We start from the raw sequence: 16,855 nt of genomic DNA on the forward strand, positions 1-16,855 counted from the left end.
ACACTTCATCCAGGAAGTAGTATAAACCGCAAAGTGAGGCAGTATGGGAGGGAATATAAAGGGAGACGATTAGTCTAAATAGGTGACACCTGGGAGAAGGAAAGGAGATGAGAAAGTGAAACCAAAACAAAGAACATCATGCAAGAGGTAGAGAAGGACGTCTGCCAGACCTTCTCACAAAACTGGTGGTGACACCACCATGAGCATCACAATGCTGTGGTTCTGGTTGAGCTCATTGATGGTTGTGATTTTTTTCCCTGGTGACATTAAAGCCCCTTCTATTCAATCTGGGGGCTTTTCTTGAGATCTCTTTCAACAGTCTGCTGACATTGGTCCAGGGTCTGGACTCTAGGATAGGAAATAGGATAAAATGAAGGTTTGAATCCTTTCATGTCAATTATATGGGTAGTTCTGTGTGGAGTAGAAGAAATATCCTCTTGTAAATCCATTAGATTGAACATAGTGCATTGTTCTTTAAAGTCCAAGTCAGAGAACTCATTACATATGCCTACCACTTCAGAGAGTAAAATCGTATGAGATGGGTCATTTCGATTGGTGGAGTGTTGGAAAAAGTGTCTCTTTAACTAGGCTTCAGCAAATCAACCTTTGGATCATAGATCCGAAGTTGATTTGTTTAAATACTTTGATGTTAATGCTGTTTCTGTACAGCATTAAAATGTATTGGCTCTGTGGAGCCAAACTTCGTCTCGCCCGAAGTAACGTGAGACTTCAATGAATTACTACTGTATTCATATCTGTGCATTTAAAAACAATGTACAGTAAAATAGCAATCCAAAGTGGTATTTGGTACCGAGGTACCAGCCAGTACCAAAGTGCACTTCGGATTCCTATTTTAAATTGTTTTTAAAGGGAGTCTGTCACCACATTTGAGCATATTAGCGTTATATGTGCCACAGAGAACTTGAAAACGGTACCTTTGTTGAATCTAATGGAGCTTTCTTTCAGCCCGCTACGAATTTGACCGCGTAGCCGCAGTGGAAAAGGAGAGGAGGAGAGTAAACGGGCGGGCAGAGGCACACGGAGGGCGGGGTTATGAGCCGTTGAGGAGGTGCTGCCTGGGGCTCGGACGATTGAGACGCCACCCTGGGCATTTGAGAGGGGGCATTTACAGAATCTTAAAAGTTAATTTTCGGCTGAAAGAAAACTCCATTAGATACAACAAAGGTACTGTTTTTAAGTTCTCGGTGGCACATATAACGCTATTTGATCAGTCTAATATGCTCAAATGTGGTGACAGACTCCCTTTAAATACGCAGATATGCATTTTAACAGCGGCTGCTGTGCGCCACTGTTCCCCTGCTTACCGCGGCGGTCCCGGGTGCAGTGATCTGCTGCCAGTGTTTCTGCAATGGGCAGCCTCCCCTTGGCCCTCTATATTGCGACCCAATTTTAGCTGGAATTCCGAGTGGTGTAGTGCGGTCTAAATTTCTCTTTATGTGTCACGGTGCTCCTTCGTGGATACTGCTGGACCCCAGGCTTTGGCTCCGAAGCAATAAAAAGGGAGAGTAATTGAGGGATTTGAAGAAATAACTTGAGTTCAGACCTTGCGATGAAGTTCAACAGCAGCTTTACTTTGAATAAACGTTTCTTCCATCAGCTTATAGGCTTTGTCTTGGTTCCAGTAGGCTTTAGCATTAAAACTGACAGGCAAACTCAACCCAGATATATCTTTCTCTCACTCTGTTGTACTGACAAGCTGACTGTATAACTTGGTTGCTTCTTTATTCTGCACTTCTCTCTTTAATCGGACTTAGCTTCAGCCAAGGAACTAATCTCCTGGCTCCTGAGGCTTCTATGCTTCAGCCTCCCTGGCCAGCAGAGCTTAAGGTGCTCTGGCTGGCATGGGCATGTCCAGCAGAGATGTGCCCCTGCACACCCTTCCCCTTGCAGGGGGTAAACTACCCTCTAACTCTAACTGGTCCCCACCCTTCCTTCAGGAAATAGGGCCACCCCACTTCCCTACAGAGGGGAGTTAGAATGGAATGGAACACTCCATTCTACCTACATACAGCTCTGCCATGTTTGCTGCCACCTGCTGGTTAACCAGGCACATTACATGAACAGTTACATAACATTAATATAAATGCACAGTGTTGAGAGACCTGGAAATAAATATATATATGACATACAGGTTAGACCATAAAAGATAGTAGCAAGGTGCAGAAGTGGTAACACCACTCTGAGGTGTTACAGTTCCCCATTCACCGCTGTAGTCCTGGGCTCTGTCCTTGTAGGTACTGTTTGTTCTGGGATCTCCTTCTCAGCCCCCTTCCCAGATGCCTTTTGTCCTGCAAAGCTTGCTGATATCTCTGCTTGTGTTCCTGTTTACCTGGGCTGTGCTTGTGTTCCTGGACTCTGTTACCTGCTTGATCCGTGCCTGCTTGCCTTGACTTTCCTGTTGCCGACCCGGATTGCCTGACCTGTGCCGCCTGCCCTGACCTATTGCTTGTTTGACTTCGCCTCTGCCTCATCCTTCGGTCCTGCACTGTTGCTCCTGGTTGCGACTTGGCCTGCTGACTTTGTCTGTACCTCTGGTACCTCCTGGTCCGTCTGGACCAGCTGCCTCGTGTACCAATCCTCCTCAAGAGGTAGCGACCTGTTGTTCCCCTCTGGAAAGTCTATCTCCACCATCAGGGATACTGTGAAGAACGAGGGCTTCACTTAGACAACGCCCATAGAGTAGGTAGGACACGTGGCAAAGTGGGTTCACACCTGTTGGTTTGTGATATGAATAAAGTAGTACCCAAATTCTCGCGAGATGAAGTTTGGCTCCATGGAGCCACTACATTTTTATGCTATATAGAAAGAGCATTAAAATTGAAGTATTTGAATGAATCGACTAAGAATCCTGAGCTGTTTTTTTTTCTGCTTCCTATGCATTTTAATAAGATTCAGCACTGATTCTGCCCCCTGATAGGGCGTGCTGCTTCTTTTTTACACACTTCTATTTTCCCCGAGTAAAAAAAATTAAAATTAAAAATAAATGGGAGGCTGTTCTGAGGCATTTTTTGGAGCAGATTTTGAGGCAGAAACGCTCCAAAATCAGCTCCAAAAATCTCCACGTCTGTTTTATGAGAATTGATTTTGGCCTCCGTGTGTGGGTATTGTTTTTCCACCTGTATACATTACCAGTAGAATAATCATTAGTGTCCGTAATGTATTTCAATCTTTTGGTCAAGATGATTTCATCCTATTTTTTTAATCTTTTGTTTGTATAGGTCTGTATAGGTATTTTTTTATATTCTAAGGCAGAGATCAGCAATCTTCGGCATTCCAGCTGCTGTGGAACTACAACTACCAGCATGCACACTTTCTTGGCTGCTCTTGTAACCACCATAGAATTGAAAGGAGGATTCTTGGAGTTGTAGTTTCAGAACAGCTGGAGTGTCAGAGGTGGCTCATCCCTATCCTAAGGCCACTGGGGATCATCCTCTTGTCCAGATATGTGTTTAAAGTAGTGTTGTCCCACCAGAGACACAATGCCAGTGTAGATAATTTATCCAGTTTCATGAATAGTTCTCATATGGAGTCAAAGACCACATCCATTAAAGAACTTATCCACAGGATAGGGGATAAGTATCTAATTAGTGGTGGTCTGACCACTGGGACCCCCATCAGTTTTAAGAATGAGATGATGTAGCCCCTGAAGTAAATACAGGAGCAGTCATGCATGTTCACTGCTGCTCTATTCAGCTGTATGGGACTACCAGAGACAGCACAGCTGATGTACTTGGCTTATTTTCGTCAGTCCCTAGAATTGAATGGATCTGCAGCACACATGCATTGGTGCCTGTGAATTCACTTAGGAGATTCCAGCACTCATTCTTTTTATAGTGGGACAACCCCTTTAAAGTGATTGTCTGGACTTTTACTATTGATGACCTATCCTCAGGTCTTTGGTCTTGAGGTGGTTGTACATAAGAAATAACTTTTCCGTGTAGGTTATGAAGGATACAGAAACATCCAAGTTCACTATAATAGAGAAGAAGCTTGTGCGGCCACCTCTCTGCTGAAAACCATGTTCTCAAGATTTGGGGGGCATTCCAGTAATCAAACTACCACCAGTCAAACTTTTTTGGCAGATCCTTTCAATATGCCAAAATATATGTAAAAAGTAATAGCCCCTCCAATAGTAGTGGATTCAGGATTAGCAGAGTGAGTACCATGGCTGCTGGTTGATCACCTTTGTTGTAGATGGTAAACTGACTTCCATAAAAATATTGCAATAGACAGAAATCTGGGTTCATTGTTTTTGCTATCCACCACCCATTGACCACAAACAGATTCCAGGAGAATAGTATTGATGGCATATTCTCAGGCTAGGTCAATATCAGATTGTTGGGATTCTGACTCTCGGCACCTTCACTGATCAGCTTTGTTCAGTGCTGTGGTCTCTTCCTAGACCAAGGATATCATGTTTATTTGTCTACATTACCAAGCACAGCTGCTATGCAATGTACAGTGCCGTGCTTGGTATTCTGTGAGGATGCAGCGTTTACCAGAGTGCAGCAGCCTTATTAAATAGGTGATCAATGGCTATGCCTTATGTCGGACCCCCACAAATCAGATATTGATGACCTATCCAATAGCGCTGACATAAACTGCCAAATTTGTTATGCACAGAAATCCATGTTAGGCTGGGTTCACATACGGAATTTTTATTTTGTTTGTTCTGCTGCAATATATGAACAGAATAATGAACATAATGGAAGCTGTGTTTGCCATCTGACAATCCCATTCACTATAATTGGATCTGGTTTCCATCAGAAGACCTTGTATTTAGAGAAAAAAGGCAACGTGGTATTTTGACCGTATTTTTGACTGAATTTGCAATAGGGACTCTTGATGGACCCTCCAAATACAAGGCAGGAGGATCTATCCCTTTCCTCTTCTCCCTGCATCCTATCACCATGTCCCGCACTGCTCCCCTTTCCTTTTCCACATCGACAAAGGGTGGGCTGCTTTAACCTGGAATGTCTCAGGCTGTATAGTACCTAGAAATGAGCAAGAATCTAGCTTTAGAACAAGACCAGGACTGATAATCATTACCTGCAGATCTCAGTCCAGACCTGGTGGTCCAGGACCAGTGATCGCTCTGATTGGCTAATTTGTACAGACTAACCAATCAGAAGATTGAATCGCCAGCTAAAGGTTCTGATCCCCATATTTGTGGGGGGATCAGAACCCTGTGAAAAGTATGAATGACCCTTGAGGAACCCCCCCACCCAAAGTGCTATATGTGGTACCCCCCTTCCCTCTTTGTTCAGGATGGCTGGCGGTGGACACTGCTCCCCCCCTGCCGCAATTATCAGGATGGTCAAGCAGTAGAATCAGATTGTCTGCTGGCACCAATGTCAGCCATTTAACCCCTTCCATTCCGTGGTCCATACAGACAGCTGTATTGAAGGGAATAAAAGAGGGAGGTAGCTCCCTCCTTCTCCATTAGGCCGCTGCACTGCTGTGGCAGCATCCTGATGGTTGTAATGGTTAACAGAGGGAGGGAGGAAGTCCCCTCCCCCATCGGGCTGCTGCTCTGCTGTGGAAGTGTCCCGATGGTTAGCATGACAACCGAACGCCTTTACAGACATCCAGGCTTGCCATGGTATCTAAGCCTGAAAGGTCCTGCCAGAGGAGTACAGCCATCAGACCCACAGGATCTTCAAGAACCAAGTGGGTCTGGGTACAAAAAGTGTTTAAAACTTTTTCCTATCTCCACACATTTATAATTGGTTAAAAATGGAAAAAGAAAATACACTACACATGTTTGGTAACAACCTGATCTATAAAAAGATCATGTTACTTTCACAGATGAACGCCATTAAAAAAAGAAAAACTATGATGGAATTGCAATTTTGCCTGACCCACATCTCAAAAAATGGTATAAAAAGTGATCAAAAAGTCATATGTACCCCAAAATAGTACCAATCAAACCTTCCCCTAACCCCACAAAAAATGAGCCCCTACATGAGACAATCGCCCAAAAATTAATAAATATGGATTTAAGAAAATGGAGACACAAAAACATATTTTTTTCAAAAATGCTTTTATTGTGTAAAATCGAAAATAAATAAATAGGCATATTAGGTATCGCTGCATCTGTAACAACCTGCTCTACAAATATATCACCTGTCAGGTGAATATTGTAAAAAACAAAACATAAAAACTGCCAGAACAGCCATTTTTTGTTACCTGGCTTAAAATGCATAATATCGAGCATTTCAAAATCATATGTACCCCAAAGTAGCACCAATAAAACTTTCACATTTATCCCGTGGTTTGCACTGTAGGGGTGCATAAGGGGGATTTCAAAATGAACATGGTGTCTAAATACCATTCCAGCTAAATCTGTCCTCCAAAAACCATATGGCGCTCCTTTCCTTCTGAGTCCTGATGTGCACCCATTAAGCAGTTTACATATGGGGTGTTTTTGTAAACTGCTAAATCATGGTAATAGATATTGAGTTTTGTTTGGCTGTTAACCCATGCTGTGTTAAAGAAAATAATGGATTAAAATGTAAAATCTGCAAAAAAAGAAAGAAAAAGGCTCGGTACTGAAGGGGTTAAAAACAGCTCTAGGTGCTATACAGCCTGAGATATAGCTTTTAGTAACAAGGAGGTAGCTCATAACTCTTTTTGCCACTGAAAATTACTGGTGCATCTATGTACACATAAAAATCAAATACCTGAAATGGCATATGGCATCCTGCTGGTAATACTGGCAAGGCTGGTCGTTTAGTGGCCACATGGCAATCCTAGTGCCCCCAATCAATAACAATTCTGGACCATCTTTTGATAGAGCTCTATGTTGTGCCATTGTTCTTTTATTCCTACTAGAAGTCTGTGGGGGGGGGGGGGGGGGTATATGTGCACAGTGATACTGGCAACACTGATTGAATATTGTCAGACTGTGCCGAGACACATCCATAACTGGTAACACCCAGTTGGCAATTCAGAGAAATGGCATAGGAATAGATGCTCCAGAATGGCAATTTAATGTGGAATACAATTGCTTACTAAAACAGATATGTCATGAGAGGAGACAGGTCCCCTTTAAGTCATCCAGTGGTCTGCAAGGATTTAAAAAACATGACTGCTTTCTTCAAGAACCAGTACCACTCTTGTTTATGTCCTGTGGTGGGTTTTTACAGATCATTCCTAATGAAGTGAATGAAGCAGAACTGCAGTACTAGACACAGTCCATGCATAAGAGTGGCATTGTTTATGAAAGCATCCATCTCTTAGAACTCCCGTTTTAATAAGAGAGAAGAGGAAGATTTATCAAAAGTGTTGCTAAGAAAAACTAGCTTAAGCAACCATTCAGATAATAAGCTCCGAAAAAAGTGGAAGCTGACTGGTTGCTATGGGCAACTAAGCCAGTTTTCCTTTAAACCGCTTTTGGTAAATCTGTCCCTAAGTTCTGGAATGACATAACGGGACATTTATAGTATCCTTGCTCTATCCTTGCCTTGCATGGCATCACTGAATGGCACATCGAAAACCAGTCAATTGATATGAATTGCAATTTCTTAATAAACTCTATAAGTGGCTTCAGACTGGACCTTATTCAATTAGCTATTTTACCTTCAAATATTTTGGGAAATGGTAGGTGCTATAAAGTTTCATCCGACATACAAAGGCGCCCACTGTGTGGCATACATCTTTTACTGGATGTGCAGTGAGTCCCTAATGAGCCAATGCAGAAGATGGAAGTGGTAGTGGCCCTGATGAGATGTTATGTCGCAGTGTACTTCCTCAGGCCATTGCTCCCTGGAAATCGGTGCAGTGGGAAGGTGGTTCAAAAACTCAGGACAAGGACAATTAAAAGAATGAAAGTGTCTCTTTACTCAGTGCAAAAGATAACTTGTAGTACATCCCTCCGTAGTTTTGACAAAGTGCAATTTTTATCCCCAGATAATGATGTATTTTGGCTTGCAAAGTGCCATTTAAAGGCACCTCTGATGTGTTATCTTGGTGATGGCTCTCCCTTGAAGTTCAGGCAAACAGCTGGAAGCTAGTACTTTTGGCTATAGGTGCCCAATGTGCATTGCAGGCTTTCAGTTGGTCTGGCCTGGTTGTAATCTAGGTGATGGGTGTCTGAGCTGTAGTCCCTCAACTGCAGCAGGGTCTGGATAGTTATGGCTTGCTGGTCATTCTGCTATCTGTAAAATGTTGTAGCTTTTACGACATCTGTAGTTCTGTTCTCTGGAGTGGTGGTCTCACAGAAGAGTAGATTCTCGTGCTGGTCTCTAAGACCCTTGGAGTGGGAGAAATTGAATGTACCACTGTTCTCCACACTGAGCAAGAATTCTCCTTCCTGGCAGGAACCATGATCAGCCCACTCCTACCAAGAGGGGAGGAACATGGTGGTTAACCCTGTCCTTGCCGACCATACCATCCATACCCCATCTGCTGGTGTACATAATAATTGCAGATACCCCCAGGTCTGGAGTACTGCAGATGCCTCTGTTTGGAATAGCGCAGTACGCTGCTCTATTCCATTACAGCAGAAAACTGGTAAACTGACATATACCACCTGGGCAGCGACATTTGCCTATGGGTATATTTAACGTATGTGCCAGGCGCATACAGCATGCAGACGTTGCCAAACACAGTGTGAGAAGGGGCTTTCATTCTCATTGATGAAGGTAATTCACGTCCTACTGTAAATGAAAGATATCATTTATACCATTTGCAGGAAAGCCTTTCGGCATCGTGCTTCTATAAATACTACTGGCAGCATGGAATAATACGGATTAAGGGGATCTGATACTGTCCTGTAAGACAGGGTTAAGTTATTACAGTTGGCGCTCAGGAGCCACAGAGTGATTATAGTGAATCTGGAACGCTTCCATTGTGCGAGCAGTGAATTGTTTTCAGATGTTCGAGTGATAAATGCAGGTTCCAAAATAGCCTGCAGTAGGAGTGCTTTCATATCTGGCATTATTAAGAGGCCCGTCACGTGATCCCGGGGGATAATAGACAGCTGCCTAGCCAGAGCTTCACTGGGATAGCAGGCACAGGGGTGTCCAGGACTGAGGCTGATGAGGCTGAGCTCAGCGTGAAGGTTAACAAAGGTCATCGTTCTAACTCCAGCAGCATCGCGGCTTCCTCCAGTAACAGCTGTCCGCCGGAAAAAAGAAGAGCTACTCGGGTTCTCCTTAAGAAATTCGTTTACCAGGAGTATGACCCAAGTGATGACCAACGACATGTACAGCTATACCTACGAAGAGCAAGAATACATGAACCAAGAAGATGAATGGGACCGAGACATGCTCCTAGACCCAGCATGGGAAAAGCAACAACGAAAGGTCAGGCTATAGAGTGCAAAAGTGTTCTTAAAGGGGTTGTCTCACTTCAGCAAAAGGCTTTTATCATGTAGACGAAGTTAATACAAGGCACTTACTGATGTATTGTGATTGTCCATATTGTATCCTTTGTTGGCTTGATTCATTTTTCCATCGTAATTATACAATGTTCATAACCAGGGGTTATGGCCATAGTTGCAGCACTGATACAAGGTGTCTAGGGCGGGAGCTGCTGCGCCAGCCACCAGAGAGAGCGGTGCTTTTTTCGATAGTGTGCGTGCACCTCTGCTGGATCGCAGGGCGGTCGTAACACAAGCAGTGTTTAAGGCCCCATGCACACGACCATACCCATTTTGCGGCCCCATTCATGTGCTATCAGCATTTTATTTGTGGACCCATTGGTTTAAATGGGTCAGTGGTCCTCATTTTGTTGACATTGTGCTTTCTGCATCCATATGTCCATTCCGCAAAAATATAGAACATGTCCTATACTTGTCCGCAAAATGTGGACCACCGACTTGCTGAATCCAATGGTTCCCCCAAAAATGCGATGTAACACGGATCGCATCCATATTTTGCGGATCCACAGTTTGTGGACCGCAAAATGGATACACTTGTGTGCATGGGGCCTGATGTGATGTAAAAATGAATCAAGCCAGCAAAATATGCAATATGGACAATCACAATACATTAGTAAGTGCCTCGTATTAACTTTCTCGACATGATAAATGCCACTTGCTGAATTGACACAACCCCTTTAACAGATGAGTAAAACCTCTTTTTATGAACCTTATGATACGATATACACATTATTATTAATTTGTTAACCCCACTGCCAATAGTATGTTAGTACAGTTGCAAGGATGGAATATACAGAACAGGCATTTATTATAAGTCATCACCAAGTAAGTTGCCACACAAAACAAAACACAACTCTACCAACATGTCCACCGAGGTCGGAGGACCTGTATTGCCCCAGCTCATGTAGAAGAACAAGTCTACTTCTAAGTGTCTTCTGTTACACAGGCAGGTGTACTCGTGAGAGCTGATATCAGTGAGATATATTCAGGTCCGACACTGTTCCAGGCTATGGGGCAGATGTATACATCCTATAGATGGTGTAGGCTTAGACTGTCTGTCTAGATATGCACAAGGTTTATCACAGGGGCTCAGGCTGGATGATAAATCTGGTTGGCTGGCTTTAGGTTTTCTTTATGCAGTTTTTAAAGCCAGTCAATTGAAAAAGACTAGTATCTGTCCTTAAAAATTTCTCTCATTCTATGGTCCTTACCTGATTTTGGCTTCCAAAACTGCATCACAAAACCTGAATGTTTGGCCGTACCCTCACACAGACCGATAATCAGCCAAATTATTGGGGATTAGTGTTTGTGGAAACACTTGTTTCCGATAGGTGCCAGCAATCACCAGAGCGAACAGTTGTTCTTCGGGTGATCATGTCTTTTGGCCAATACCTAAAATCATATGTGTAAACAGGGATCTGTTGCCCATCCCGATACAGTGGAGATGATTACTGCATGTAAATGCATCTTTTAGCTCCTCTGACGAACAGACAAGTATTGGGAAGAAAAGGTTCATTCCTGATGACTGCCATATAAAAGGACCTTTAATTTGAGACTGAATTTTACCCCAGAATTGTAACACAAAATAGCGCATTTGATGTTCCGCCCCCTTGCCATGAACCCACGCCTCTTTTCCATTAAGTCACTCCCTTTTTTAGACTAGATGCAGAAACTTTCTCTGAACCTAGATGCTCCGAATTGTGCCTCTGCTAAAACGTGGATCCATCGGTGTCATCCACCAGATGTGGTCTCAGACCCGTGTATAGCTGGCTTGCTAAAGTGGCTAAGAATTCCTTAGAGAGCTTAGAAGAAATTCAGAGCAAAAAGATGTTATAAAAGAAAATGTACCGTGAGGTCTCAGTGAATTATAGGTACCACTGGTTCCTTTCAGACTTCAAAATTAATTTTTTAAACCCATTTTTATAAACAGTAATAGGGAATTTATTGTTTATTGGAAGGGTGGTTCCATCCAGATCTCTCATCTGTTAGGGCAGTAGCAGCTATGAAAAAAAGTTTATCTAGCCCTGGAGGACCCATTACGTGCATGTATTACATTGATTTCAGTGGTCTAGTAGTGTAATGCTTTGCTTTGCCTGTGGTGACGCTGTAGGGAAATTGAATGCTTTTATTGAGAAACCTTCTACTAAAAACGTGTTTCGAAAGGTGTTAGGTGGTAGGCTCTGTTACAGATTTTGTAGGTTGCCCCGTTGGACTCCTGAAGCAGATTCTTGAAAGAATTCTTATTGGGAAAAAATTCACATGTTTAGGCCTAATTCACACGACTGTTGTTCTGGTCCGCATCCGAGCCGCAGTTTTTGCGGCTCGGGTGCGGACCCATTCACTTCAATGGGGCTGCAAAAGATGCGGAAAGCACTCCGTGTGTTGTCTACATCCGTTTCTCCTTTACATAGCCCCCCCAAAAAAATATAACATGTCCTATTCTTGTCCGTTTTGCGGACAAGAATAGGCATTTCTTCAATGGGCCGCCTGTTCCGTTCAGCAAATTGCGGAAGGCACACGGACGGCTTCCTTGTTTTGCGGATCAGCAATTTGCGGACCGCAAAAAACGGAACGGTCGTGTACATGAGGCCTTGTTAATGACAGGGTAGATTAAAGAGTAAATTGAAAAGTCAGGCAGACTCCAGAAAGTTTTCTTATAAATATCTAGTATAGCCTTCCTCTGGATCAACTTGCAGGATGACAGGCCGAACTGGATGGACAAATGTCTTTTTTCGGCCTTGTTACTATGTACACAAACTTATTTTCTTTCCGCTTCCATTCCGTTTTATTTGCAGACCGTATGCTGAACCATTCATATCAATGGGTCTGCAAAAACAGCGGAAGGCACTCCGTGTGCATTCCGTTTCCGTATTTCCGTGTTTCCATTCCGCAAAAAAGTAGTGCATGTCCTATTATTGTCCAAAAATCACGGTCCGAGGTCCTATTCAAGTCAATGGGTCCGCAAAAAATATGTAACGCACACGAAACACATCCGTATGTCATCCGTATTTCATCCGTATTTTGTGGATCCATACTGTAGAAATGCTATGCCCAGCCCATATTGCTCATATATTTGGTGATTAATAAGTTACTGTTTCCGTTTCCGATAAAAAGAAAACTGATCAAATACGGAAACCATACGGATATATTTTGTGCAATAACAGAACGGAAGAGGACTTAAGTCAGAGAAAAAAAAAACACTCAGATACGGAACAACGGATCCGTAAAAAACGGACCGCAAAACAACAACAGTCGTGTGCATGAGCCCTAACACTAACCTTTAGTCTTTCTTTTTTCACTGCCCATATTCGTTAAAAGAATACATTGGCCATAAAGTATCAAAACTCGATACTTGCACCAATTAAGCACACTCATAAATAGTACACTCATAAAGCGTGCATTAATCTGTCACTGAACATCATGACCACATAGTTAGTCCTATTAGAAGATAAACCTTTTAATTGATTACTTGAAGCTCTAACCACAATGCATGACCTTAGAATTTATACACTAATTACCAAGTCATTTGTTCGCTAAACTTTTTGAGGTAGAAATGTAAGATATCTGACTTGAGACAATATGGCTAACTCTACAATAAAACTTTATTCACCTACAGCGCCTCTGGTGAAAATATTTGCAGTTGTAGTGAACCTGAATATGTTTTTGATTGTCAGATATTTCTCTATTTTTCTGCAGGCATAGATTTTTAGGTATCCACTCAAAGCAAAGCAAAGGATTGTCAGTAAAAATATTTTTTTAACTATATTTGAACAATGGTCACTAGTTGAAACAGCTTTTACATTTTTGTACTATACGGGGTAATTTCAGAAGAGCACAGTTCCTTTATGAAATACATTAAAATATCCCAGCATGCCTTCATGCTATTGCTTTCAGCAGGGCACTGTGAAATAAAAGGTATATAACACAAAAGGGCCATCATTGGACGGCTAAATGTGGTCGGGTGGCCCAACCAAAATGTCAATTCTGTGTCTCGCAATGTACAGTCGTGGCCAAAAGTTTTGAGAATGACACAAATATTAGTTTTCACAAAGTTTGCTGCTAAACTGCTTTTAGATCTTTGTTTCAGTTGTTTCTGTGATGTAGTGAAATATACGTTTCAAAGGCTTTTACTGACAATTACATGACATTTATGCAAAGAGTCAGTATTTGCAGTGTTGGCCCTTCTTTTTCAGGACCTCTACAATTCGACTGGGCATGCTCTCAATCAACTTCTGGGCCAATTCCTGACTGATAGCAACCCATTCTTTCATAATCACTTCTTGGAGTTTGTCAGAATTAGTGGGTTTTTGTTTGTCCACCCGCCTCTTGAGGATTGACCTCAAGTTCTCAATGGGATTAAGATCTGGGGAGTATCCAGGCCATGGACCCAAAATGTCAACGTTTTGGTCCCCGAGCCACTTAGTTATCACTTTTGCCTTATGGCACGGTGCTCCAAAATGCATTGTTCTTCTCCAAACTGTTGTTGGATTGTTAGAAGAAGTTGCTGTTGGAGGGTGTTTTGGTACCATTCTTTATTCATGGCTGTGGTTTTGGGCAAAATTGTGAGTGAGCCCACTCCCTTGGATGAGAAGCAACCCCACACATGAATGGTCTCAGGATGCTTTACTGTTGGCATGACACAGGACTGATGGTAGCGCTCACCTTTTCTTCTCCGGACAAGCCTTTTTCCTGATGCCGCAAACAATCGGAAAGATGCTTCATCGGAGAATATAACTTTGCCCCAGTCCTCAGCAGTCCATTCACCATATTTTCTGCAGAAGATCAATCTGTCCCTGATGCTTTTTTTGGAGAGAAGTGGCTTCTTTGCTGCCCTTCTTGACACCAGGCCATCTTCCAAAAGTCTTCGCCTCACTGTGCGTGTAGATGCGCTCACACCTGCCTGCTGCCATTCCTGAGCAAACTCTGAATTGGTGGCACGACGATCCCTCAGCTGAATCCTCTTTAGGAGACGATTCTGGCGCTTGCTGGACTTTCTTGGACGCCCTGAAGCCTTCTTAACAAGAATTGAATCTCTTTCCTTGAAGTGCTTGATGATCCTATAAATTGTTGATTGAGGTGCAATCTTAGTAGCCACAATATCCTTGCCTGTGAAGCCATTTTTATGGCTGCACGCGTTTCTTTGCAGGTCACCATGGTTAACAATGGAAGAACAATGATTTCAAGCATCACCCTCCTTTTAACAGGTCAAGTCATTGCCAGTTTAACCCAATCAGCCTGACATAATGAGCCTTGTGCTTGTCAACATTCTCACCTGAGTTAACAAGACGATTACTGAAATGATCTCAGCAGGTCCTTTAATGACAGCAATGAAATGCAGTGGAAAGTTTTTTTGGGGATTAAGTTAATTTTCATGGCAAAGAAGGACTATGCAATTCATCTGATCACTCTTCATAACATTCTGGAGTATATGCAAATTACTATTATAAAAACTTAAGCAGCAACTTTTCCAATTTTAAAAACTTTTGGCCACGACTGTAGATTGAAACAGAGCATACAACAAGAATGCTGTTTTCCCCGCCAATATGCTCAAGTTAGAAGAAACAAAAACGTATCACTAGAGATGGCCTTGCGGTTCGTGGAACATGCAAACATATGGTGATGTCCACTGGCGCCATATTCTTTTCCATTGCGCCAAACTTTGACTCATGACACATCCATCAGGTGGGACAGAACAGCCAATTGAGATGTTTCAACACATGGACACACCCCACCCTATAACAGAACCCGATCTGGCAGCCATTTTACATTCTATGTTTTGCCACTGTAGGGAGAGGTTGCTTTGTGGAGCAGGGACAGGCTGTTCGGGACACCAAACGCTAGCTAATAGGGCCATAAAAGGTGTGCTATCGATAGGTGTGATATACTGAGGGGTGTGATATACTTATAATATATTTTCTAACATAGAAAGTATATTATAGTGCATTTGTATTGTGCAGCAGTTGTGTGCTGTTCTGCTGTGATACCGTAGCTATATAGAGGGACAAGCGTTATTGTAACAACTATTTGCAACGAGTGTGATATACCTGTTGCCCCCCAAAAAACTGATTGAAGGGTGTGATATACCTTCTTCCGAAAAAATACTGATTGAGGGCTGTGATATACCTGTTGCCCGAAATAAATAGGGTGGTGTGATATAACTGTTGTGGCAAAAAAAAATATTGAGGGGTGGGATATACCTGCTTCCACAAAATACTGATTGATGGCTGCGATATACCTGTTGCCCGAAAAAAACAGGGTGGTGTGATATAACTGTTGTGGCAAAAAAAAATATTGAGGGGTGTGATATACCTGCTTCTGAAAAAATACTGATTGAGGGCTGTGATATACCTGCTTCCACAAAATACTGATTAAGGGGTTCTATATACCTGTTTCCACCAAATATTGATTGAGGCCTGCAATATACCTGCTTCCACTAAATACTGATTAAAGGGTTTGATATACCTGCTTCCACAAAATACTGATTGAGGCCTGCGATATACCTGCTTCCACAAACTACTGATTGAGGCCTGCGATATACCTGCTTCCACAAAATACTGATTAAGGGTTTTGATATACCTGCTTCCACAAAATACTGATTGGGGCCTGCAATATACCTGCTTCCACAAAATACTGATTAAGGGGTTTGATATTCCTGTTTCCACCAAATATTGATTCAGGACTGCGATATACAGCCAGGTCCATAAATATTGGGACATCGACACAATTCTAAAATTTTTGGCTCTATACACCACCACAATAGATTTGAAATAAAACTAAAAAGATGTGCTTTTACTGCAGAATGTCAGCTTTAATTTGAGGGTATTTACATCCAAATCAGGTGAACGATGTAGGAATTACAACGGTTTGCATATGTGCCTCCCACTTGTTAAGGGACCAGAAGTAATGGGACAATTGTCTTCTCAGCTGTTCCATGGCCAGGTGTGTGTTATTCATTCATTATCCCAATTACAATGAGCAGATAAAATGTCCAGAGTTCATTTCAAGTGTGCTATTTGCATTTGGAATCTGTTGCTGTCAACTCTCAAGATGAGATCCAAAGAGCTGTCACTATCAATGAAGCAAGCCATCATTAGGCTGAAAAAAACACAACAAACCCATCAGAGAGATAGCAAAAACATTAGGCGTGGCCAAAACAACTGTTTGGAACATTCCTAAAATGAAGGAACGCACCGGTGAGCTCAGCAACACCATAAGACCCGAAAGACCACGGAAAACAACTGTGGTGGATGACCGAAGAATTCTTTCCCTGGTGAAGAAAACACCCTTCACAACTGTTAGCCAGATCAAGAACACTCTCCAGGAGGTAGGTGTATATGTGTAAAAGTCAACAATCAAGAGAAAACTTTACCAGAGTGAATACAGAGGGTTCACCACAAGATGTAAACTATTGGTGAGCCTCAAAAACAGGAAGGCCAGATTAGAGTTTGC

General features: G+C 42.5%; 1 protein-coding gene across 1 annotated transcript in view; it reads left to right on the forward strand.

The window, feature by feature from the left end:
• The first annotated feature begins 9,013 nt into the window (after positions 1-9,013).
• The window catches only part of ACTN2 (actinin alpha 2), a 73,465-nt gene continuing 65,623 nt past the window's right edge, over positions 9,014-16,855 (forward strand). The window contains exon 1 of the mRNA XM_044288723.1: positions 9,014-9,329. Coding sequence (XP_044144658.1) covers positions 9,204-9,329 — 126 coding nt within the window. The 5' untranslated portion in view covers positions 9,014-9,203. The remainder of the gene's footprint in view (positions 9,330-16,855) is intronic.

This window comes from Bufo gargarizans, chromosome 4, assembly GCF_014858855.1.
Source record: "Bufo gargarizans isolate SCDJY-AF-19 chromosome 4, ASM1485885v1, whole genome shotgun sequence".
NCBI lineage: Eukaryota > Metazoa > Chordata > Amphibia > Anura > Bufonidae > Bufo > Bufo gargarizans.